This window comes from Hyperolius riggenbachi, chromosome 3, assembly GCF_040937935.1.
Source record: "Hyperolius riggenbachi isolate aHypRig1 chromosome 3, aHypRig1.pri, whole genome shotgun sequence".
In the NCBI taxonomy this organism is placed as follows: domain Eukaryota; kingdom Metazoa; phylum Chordata; class Amphibia; order Anura; family Hyperoliidae; genus Hyperolius; species Hyperolius riggenbachi.
Genome location: NC_090648.1, coordinates 60,944,948 through 60,955,022, shown reverse-complemented (window position 1 = coordinate 60,955,022; position 10,075 = coordinate 60,944,948). Strand labels below are relative to the sequence as shown.

Here is a 10,075-nt window from a genome sequence, read left to right as displayed (position 1 = left end):
CGGGAAGATGGATGGAGCCAAATACAGGGCAATCTTGGAAGAAAACCTCTTGGAGTCTGCAAAAGACTTGAGACTGGGGCGGAGGTTCACCTTCCACTAGGACAACGACCCTAAACATAAAGCCAGGGCAACAATGGAATGGTTTAAAACAAAACATACCCATGTGTTAGAATGGCCCAGTCAAATTCCAGATCTAAATCCAATCGAGAATCTGTGGCAAGATCTGAAAACTGCTGTTCACAAACGCTGTCCATCTAATCTGACTGAGCTGGAGCTGTTTTGCAAAGCAGAATGGGCAAGGATTTCAGTCTCTAGATGTGCAAAGCTGGTAGAGACATACCCTAAAAGACTGGCAGCTGTAATTGCAGCAAAAGGTGGTTATACAAAGTATTGACTCAGGGGGCTGAATAATTTCGCACACCCCACTGAGCAATTTTTCTTTTGTAAAAAATGTTTGGAATCATGTATGATTTTCGATCCACTTCTCATGTGTACACCACTTTGTATTGGTCTTTCACGTGGAGTTCCAATAAAATTGATTCCTGTTTGTGGCAGTAATGTGACTAAATGTGGAAAACTTCAAGGGGGCTGAATACTTTTGCAAACCACTGTAAATGTTATGAACTCTACTCCTCCACAGCAGCCAATCAGATTGAAACTTGCACCCCTGATGTTCATTTAGGCCAGAATACTTAGGCTTACTTCCTCAACACAGCACACTGGTGGATATACAATAAGTTTATTAAAACATCCATAAAGAAATAGCCAGTGTGTGTATATACATGAACACAGGTGTGTAGGAGGACTGCACAATAAAGTCAGTGCCGCATTGGACAAAGGACCTTTTGACGGATGAGTTTACTGCTCATGCCTTGCTTCCACCAGCGGAGGCGCTCTTCTCTTTCTTGTCTGCTTGTGGTGGCGCCTTCAGCAGGGCCAGCTTCTTAGGCATGTTGGCGCTGGCTTTCATGGTCACATCATGCTCAATCTTATTTCGGATCTGGACTTCCAAACTCTGCAAAGAGAACAAAAAAAAGGAAGAGTCACTCTAAAGACAAAGGCTTGCCTAGCCTCATTATTTGGCATTTGTGTACAAGGGCTGTGATGGCACAAGCTACTCCTCTCACAAAGACAGAAAAGCAGAGAACTGCATACTGACTATCCTTCATGGAGTGGTGGGGTTGGTGGAGGGGTGAGGACGACGAGAGGTGCTAAAATGCAGGGACTAGCGTAGAAGCACAGAAGTTGGTTGTCAATGATCCAACATGATGGATCACGAATGGTCAACATCCACAACAAACGGCCTCAGATCAACCACACACAACTAGTAGGCACAATGTTGATGCACCTGAGGAAGGGCAGCGAGCCCAAAAAGTTGTGCTTACCAGCAGGGCTGTGGAATCAGTACAAAAATCACCGGACTCAGACTGCTATATAAAGCCAGACAGTATATAAAACCACCTCAAGAGTACCCAAAATTGCTCCGACTCCTCGCCCCCATAGTCTAATACTTACCAGGGCTGTGGAGTGAGTACAAAAACCTTCTGACTCCTCAGTTTATGAAACCCCCGACGCCAGGTATACAAAATTGCGCCTACCAGTTCTGTGCATTCTCCTATGAGCCAATAAAGAATAAGTATATGTATGGTTGAACTCGGTTTAAGTTTTGCGGATGTTGGACTGCATGCCTAGGGGTTGGTAGTACCCAGAGTGAACAAGAGCCCCAGCAATATTTGACAGATAGCCTGTATGACTAGCGGACAAAAACACATTGTTGGATCACCAATGGTGTCATCAGAAGTGTTGAGGGAACCCTGTACTCAGTCTAGTATGTATACCTAGCTAAACACCACATGGTCTCTCACGCCCAGTGATAAGCCAGTCTGTCACTTTTAAGCCTTGTTCACGTCCACTGCTCCCAACATGCTTGACCAAACAACTTTTTGATCAATTTTGGACAGATTATCTAGTAACAAAAATTGACCCACACCACCTGTTTCTACCAATACTAAACAGTGCCTACAAACGGCTATTCGCCTACCTTCATTAGAATGTTTAAAGGGTTGGCTTACCTTCTTGAGCTTCTGTTGGTGGATCACTCGAGATTTCTTTGGTGCGATCAGCCGAGCTGAAACAACAAGAGAGAGAGAGAGAGGGGCTGTTGGACATCCATTTATTTCATCAGATATAAGAGGGAACTCAGGAAAGGTTGTGATCCACTCATTCCATCACAAGCATGCCATCCAGTCCCATGCCAGCCAATCACACTCGCCTAAAAGCTGGATGTACACACTGTTAGATGGGCAGCACAGCAGCTAAATAGCTACCAATGCAGATGGTCAATAGGTTGCAAAGTTGATGATTACAGTAGAAATGTGTTACAGTAAACCTCTGGATAAAGTAAACTCAGTCCTCAGGTCCCAGCAAATGTGTGTCTATGAATATGCAATGTATGACCAATTCTGGTATAATAAACTACTTTCCCTGGTCCCTCTGAGTTTATTGATCCTGTTCCAAGCTGAATTCTTTTGCACAAAGTCTAATGGATTATCTCCAGCTGATTTCTTCTCCTTGTAGCACTGGGGTACCACGGTTCCATTTATAGGCAGGACACTATCCACATGAAGTGTGTAGGTTGTGTATGCACTTTTCATCGAGGGCACTAGCTTCCAAAAACTTAAGGACAACTGAAGTGAGAAGAATATGGAGGCTGCCATATTTATTTCCTTGTAAAAAATACCTGTTGCCTGGCAGCCCTGCTGATCTGTGCAGCTGCAGTAGTGTCTGAATAACACCAGAAACAAACATGCAGCTAGTTTTGTCAGATTTAACAAAAATTTTAGAAACACCTGATCTGCTGTATGCTTGTTCAGGGGCTATGGCTGAAAGTATTAGGGGCAGAGGATTAGCAGGATAGCCAGGAAACTGGTATTGCTTAAAAGGAAATATGGCAACCTCCATATCCCTCTCGCTTCAGTTGTCCTTTAGGAGCAGGCTAAAGCATATCAGGGGGAAAAGTTAGAGGCTTCCCTGGTCTTCTTATGCCCTTCCGTTCCTTCGTTGGAACCCTTATCACAATATATGACATTAAAGAGAACCCGAGGCAGATTTTCTAAAGATAATAGGACACAGAGGCATGTACTCTGCACAATGACATGCCTCTGTGTCCGTCTATTGCCGCTGCCAGTCCCCCTTCGGCTCTGCTGTCCCCCCCTGAAAAATAGCGCCAGGCTAGCGACAATCTGACTGTGGCTAGCCTTCTGTTTACCTGGCATTTGTCAATCAGAATTGCCTCCCCTACCTCTGTCAGCTTCCTGTAATCAGGAAGTACTTCCGGGTCACCGCTTAGCTTCTGATTGGAGGAAGCTGACAGAGGCGGGGGAGCCATAAAATGAAGCAAGCGGGGCAGGCAATGCTGATTGACAAATGCTATGCAAATAACAGGCTAGCCATAATCAGAATGTAGCTAGCCTGGCGCTATTTTTTCAGGGGGGGGGGGGGGCAGCAGAGCCCAGGGGGGACTGGCAGCGGCAATAGACGTACACAGAGGCACATCACTGTGCAGAGGACATGCCTTTGTGTCCTATTATCTTAAGAAAATCAACCTCGGGTTCTCTTTAGGCTTTAGGTGCTTCAGCACTGCACAGAAACAGTACGGCCCACCTGTGCTACTGTGCAAACACGAACCCTACTAGCACCTGCACAGTGGGCTGCGCTTGTAGACGGAGTAAACATGCCAGATTCTTGGCAAAAGCGGCCTTGCAGCAGTAGAGTTCCATGTCTGATTCTCGTCCATGGACTCTTATGGACTATGTATGTTGCCCTTGTGTTGGTTCCTTCAGGAACTCCCAGTTTCCTCCCATATCACAAATACAAACTGTTCCGAAAATTGGTTACCCCAGGAAAAAAAGGCCTAAAGCTAGCCCCACAAGAGTTGATTATGGCCCAACTCAAAGGGCCAACTGATCCCTAACCAGCTATATTTTGGAGGAGGTAGTTATTCATACTCTACATGCTCCTGCCCCATCCCACTAAAAAGGAGCTTTAAAAAGTCAAATTGCACTATTGATTGATAATCCGCACAAATTCGTTTAAGCAACAGGTGTCCAACAGATTTTTCAGGCCGGATGCAGCACCCGTACAATGCAAGACTATAGAGTTTTGGTTGTGTCCTACGTAACATTGCAGCCTTCCTGCATGTGATTTAGAAGTTGCCTATTGATTTCAATACACTGCGATTCTGCATCCGAAATCTCGTGCGATAAACAGCCGCAATTCATGGCCAGTGCAAATATGCCCTTACCAGAATCACTGATGGGCTGTGCCAGGACTTTAAAATAGGCTGGTCAGTTCCAGAGACAAATGCTTGATTATCTGACTTAATTAATAAATGAAGCTATTAGGTAACCAGACATCACCTTACTAACACTGTACAACATTTCATGGGGTTTGATGAAAGATTCTGCAGACCATTAGATATTGCAACTTTCCCTACAGCACGTGCGCTGTATGGACAGTGTATAACTGCGCAGACGCCTGTATCTTTTTGCAACCACGGTTCCCGATGAGCAAGACGGGGGATTGTTCCCTCCAGGGGTGGGGGGGTTATTAGTTGAGCAAGAAGGGGGTGGGGGTTCTTCCCTTGAAGGGGTGGGGGTGGGGGGTTATTAGATGACCAAGAGGGGAGGGTTTTGTGTGAAAATAGGGTTAGGTTGGGTTGCATTTTCTGATACAGATAGATTGAAGTCAATGGTTAGGTTGCACTTTCTGATAGCTATACTTATAAAGTGCAACTGGTTGCAAAAAAAAGTAGCAAAAATGTTCAGCACAGGGGTCAGCTTCATATACTAACTCCATTGCCAAATACTGTCCATGACAGAGCACTGTTGTATCTCAATGCAAGACCCGATTGCTGAGAAGCAATGCAAACAACGTGTATACACATATCTGCCTCTAACCAGGCAGCTGTGAACTACACGTCCCAGCATGCACTTGGAAGCTGCCTGGATCAGATGCTATGCCTCGTCCCCTGTACTCTCTGCGCCCGGGCTCACCTCCTTTCCTCATTATGGCCGGCTTCTTGCTGGCAGTCTTCTTAGGCTTCGCCTTACGTTTCACAGCTCCCTGCGCCATAACCCTGAGAAGTGCCCGGACTGCTTGATGAACCGGAAGCACGTGTCAGTAGGAAGCCGCCATCTTGGTCAGGGCGGAACTACAACAATCATTACAAAACACGACAACGTTCCTAGTCTCACCATTTACAACCTGTAAGCGCCATCTAGTGGTCACATTAGTGTACTGCGGCTGATTTTTTTTAAAAATACATATCATTTTATTTTTTTAATTATTTATAATATAGCGCTAACATCTTCCCTAACGCTGCACATAGTGCAAATACAACGTTACAAAACACGGCAGCGTTCCCATTCTCACCTTCCTCAACCTTCTTACCCTGGGGGAACCCTGCAATTAACTTTTGGAGCTCAAGGAACCCCTGTAAACAATTTTTTTGATCTCGAGGAACCCCTGCATTTATTTTGCAGGAGGCTGGCGAGGCTGTTTATTTTACAACCCCCTATTACACTGCCACTTACTATACTGTCTCCTTATCCTAGTGCTATTTATTAATGTGCTCATTATTATTCTGACCCCAAATTTAGTCATTCTTTTTACAGTACCCCCTATTATAATGTTCCCTATTATACTTCCCCCATGATGGGAGAAGATGACAGGGAACCCCTGCAGAGTACTCAAGGAACCCTGATTTACATCATGTAAGCGCCATCTGGTGGACACATTAGTGTACTGTAGTTATGATTTATTTTTTTTAAATACATACTAGCATATTATTATTTATTATTATTTATATAGCTCTAACATCTTCCCTAATGCTGTACATAGTGCAAAAACATACAATAATCAGGGCTATAGATACATGAGCAGTTCAACACACTGTACAATCAGGACGTCCAGCAAGACACATACACATTAGTCTAGAACAGCGCTGGACAAACTACAGCCCATGGGCCATATCCAGCCCGCAAACGCTGTTAACCCAGCCTGCCACTGAGCGTACGGATTCCTCTCCTCCCTCCCGCGCCTTCATGGCAACAGGGCGTCATGTGAAATGCCATCAGAATGCATAGCTCCCAACTGTCCCCTTTTCGGAGGGACAGTCCGTCTTTGGGAGCTCTCTGTTGGTGGGTTATGATCGCTCCCCATATGTTTGTTTGTTTATTTTTGTGTATTTTTTAATAAAAAAGTGGTTTTTTTTTTGTTTGTTTTTTACTAATGTATTCCCACCTCCCTCCCCCCGCCAGCCAATCCTTGTGATTAGCTGTCATAGGCTTCAGCCTATGACAGCCGATCACCCCTGTGCCTCTGGAGGGGACAGCCGTGTCACACAGCTGTCCCCAGTACAGCGCTGCTGCTGATTGCAGCGCTGTACCAGTGATTGGACAGCGGTTTTGCTGTCTAACAGTCTCCCGAGCGGTGACCGCCATAGGAGACTGAAGGCGGAGCTCCACTCGGCCCACCAAGCAGAAGATGCGCTCCGCTCCACCCACCAAGCAGGAGATGCGCGCGCAGCCTGCGCGCGCTCTCCTGCAAAACAGAGCTCCAGGACTTTACACCGATCGGCGTTAGGCAGTCCTGGAGCTGCCTCCACGGCCACGCCCATTGGCGTGACGCGGTCGGCTACAGGTTAAGTTGATATACAGGGAGTGAAGAATTATTAGGCAAATGAGTATTTTCACCACATCATCCTCTTTATGCATGTTGTCTTACTCCAAGATTTATAGGCTCGAAAGCCTACTACCAATTAAGCATATTAGGTGATGTGCATCTCTGTAACGAGAAGGGGTGTGGTCTAATGACATCAACACCCTATATCAGCTGTGCATAATTATTAGGCAACTTCCTTTCCTTTGGCAAAATGGGTCAAAAGAAGGACTTGACAGGCTCAGAAAAGTCAAAAATAGTGAGATATCTTGCAGAGGGATGCAGCACTCTCAAAATTGCAAAGCTTCTGAAGCGTGATCATCGAACAATCAAGCGTTTCATTCAAAATAGTCAACAGGGTCGCAAGAAGCGTGTGGAAAAACAAAGGCGCAAAATAACTGCCCATGAACTGAGAAAAGTCAAGCGTGCAGCTGCCAAGATGCCACTTGCCACCAGTTTGGCCATATTTCAGAGCTGCAACATCACTGGAGTGCCCAAAAGCACAAGGTGTGCAATACTCAGAGACATGGCCAAGGTAAGAAAGGCTGAAAGACGACCACCACTGAACAAGACACACAAGCTGAAACGTCAAGACTGGGCCAAGAAATATCTTAATGGATCAGCCATACTATGCCAGGGAAAAAAACACATATATAAGTAGATTAATACTTGATCTACTTACATAACACATGTATTATACTGTCCACGTTTTGATTTCAGAATGTTATATAGTAAATTACGGGAATTCTGTTCCTGGTGGGGGCCATGTCTTTTGCCCACAGTTAAGGCTAACTCGTGATGTCATTTCTGCCCTTTACTTTTTTTCTTGTCTCCTCCAATCGCTGAGTCACCTCAGCCTTGCTTGTAAACACAAGTGAGTAGGAGATTAGGTTTCAGATAAGAAGCTGGCAGGGAAATAAAGGGAAGAGGAGGAATAGATTATAGATAAAATGAAACCCCAGCATGCAATTCTTTGGCACGACTACTAAAGGGCCAGTGTTCCTTAAGTATGTGATAACTCCAAATCATAACAGCAGAAAAAGTTTTGAAAGTTTTGAATGCAGGTTCAGCATCTTTATCACTTAATACACTCAGACCAGTTGCTGTTGAAATTTGATTTTTATGGTGACGATACCGCTTTAAAGTTTTATGGACTGATGAAATGAGAGTGAGTCTTGATGGGCCAGATGGATGGGCCCGTGGCTGGATTGGTAAAGGGCAGAGAGCTCCAGTCCGACTCAGACGCCAGCAAGGTGGAGGTGTGCAATGGGGAGAAAATGAAATGGTTGCGCATCTAACCAAGATGCACCTGATAGGTACTCACTGCATAGGGCTAAAAAGCCTCTCAAAGGCACAGGTGTGCTCATTGCAGTGAAACAGGTGCATTAAGAACTAATGCATCTCACAATACAAACAATGGAAGCAAATCCATGCGTTACACATTATCCGGGGACCTTACCCTTCTCTTATTGAGAGAGACATCTGTTCCACGCTGCAGTGCATGTTAGCAGGGACGGCTCGTGCAGCCTTCTCTTGGGGTCCCCACCCTATCTAAGTTTAAAATCACCCAACATTATGGGAACATGCTAGCAACGTTGACTTGGGAGCAGCAGGCCATATAAAGGGGAAGGGGTGCGGTGTGGGCGGCGCCCCAGGAACTCTCACTGCCCGGGGGACACCGCCGTGGAGGTGGAGTACTGGTTTGGGCTGGTATCATCAAAGATGAGCTTGTGGGGCCTTTTCGGGTTGAGGATGGAGTCAAGCTCAACTCCCAGTCCTACTGCCAGTTTCTAGAAGACACCTTCTTCAAGCAGTGGTACAGGAAGAAGTCTGCATCCTTCAAGAAAAACATAATTTTAATACAGGACAATGGTCCATCACACGCGTCCAAGTACTCCACAGCGTGGCTGGCAAGAAAGGGTATAAAAGAAGAAAAACTAATGACATGGCCTCCTTGTTCACCTGATCTGAACCCCATTGAGAACCTGTGGTCCATCATAAAATGTGAGATTTACAAGGAGGGAAAACAGTACACCTCTCTGGGCTGGTGCACACCAGAGCGGCTTTTTGGGCGTTTTCAGATCCGCTTGCGGCTGCGGATCTGCTTGGTCAATGTATCTCAATGGGGTGGTGCACACCAGAGCGGGAGGCGTTTTGCAGAAACGAAAAATGCCGGGGTGAGGCATTTTTTGGATTGCGGATGCGTTTCTGCCTCAATGTTAAGTATAGGAAAAACGCAAACCGCTCTGAAAAACGGCACTTCAGAGCGGTTTTGCAGGCGTTTTTGTTACAGAAGCTGTTCAGTAACAGCTTTACTGTAACAATATATGAAATCTACTATACTGAAAACCGCAGCAGCAATCCGCAAAACGCTAGCAAAACGCCATAGAAAAATAAAAAAAAGCGTTTCAAAATCTGCTAGCATTTTGCGGATCTGCTAGCGGGTTTTGGTGTGCACCAGGCCTCTGAACAGTGTCTGGGAGGCTGTGGTTGCTGCTGCACGCAATGTTGTTGGTGAACAGATCAAAACACTGACAGAATCCATGGATGGATGGCTTTTGAGTGTCCTTGCAAAGAAAGGTGGCTATATTGGTGACTGATTTGTTTTTGTTTTGTTTTTGAATGTCAGAAATGTATATTTGTGAATGTTGAGATGTTATATTGGTTTCAGTGGTAAAAAGAAATAATTGAAATGGGTATATATTTGTTTTTTGTTAAGTTGCCTAATAATTATGCACAGTAATAGTCACCTGCACAAACAGATATCCCCCTAAAATAGCTAAAACTAAAAACAAACTAAAAACTACTTTCAAAAATATTCAGCTTTGATATTAATGAGTTTTTTGGGTTCATTGAGAACATGGTTGTTGTTCAATAATAAATTTATTCCTCAAAAATACAACTTGCCTAATAATTCTGCACTCCCTGTATTACTAATTTTAAAATGTTAATATGAAGGAAAATGAACCAGGATAGAAAGGACCAGTGTAGTTTGAATTATTAAAAAACATATTTTTCTTATGAAATCTTTATGGTATGCATGACTAGGGGTGTGATCAGGGGTGTGATGGGGGTGTGGCTTAAGTTTCCCTCTTTCTCATCTCAAAAAGTTGGGAGGTATGAGAATGTGCCAGCTGATACGTCCTGACAGCGTGTCACGTGTCGCTCTGTGACCATGGAGACCCGACACTGGAAGCAGAGATTAGGTGAGTGTTAACCCACTCATATCGCCTGTTCACCACTTTGCACGGAGGGGGATTCAAAATGAAGGAACGTGGCCTGAGATGCGTAAACTTTGCCCAGCGCTGGTCTAGAGCCTGCCCTGAGTTGTTGCCTTGCAGGGCACTGGGCTCCC

The 10,075-nt window shown here is 45.1% G+C and overlaps 1 protein-coding gene across 1 annotated transcript; it reads right to left on the bottom strand.

Moving 5' to 3' along the window:
* Window positions 1-723: 723 nt before the first annotated feature.
* C3H19orf53 (chromosome 3 C19orf53 homolog) lies at window positions 724-5,195 on the bottom strand. Its single transcript, XM_068272164.1, has 3 exons — window positions 5,055-5,195; window positions 2,073-2,128; window positions 724-1,015 (listed from the first exon to the last, which is right to left on the bottom strand). Exons 1-3 carry the CDS (start codon window positions 5,131-5,133, stop codon window positions 866-868), a joined length of 285 nt encoding a protein of 94 aa, XP_068128265.1. The 5' UTR covers window positions 5,134-5,195; the 3' UTR covers window positions 724-865.
* Window positions 5,196-10,075: the final 4,880 nt, after the last annotated feature.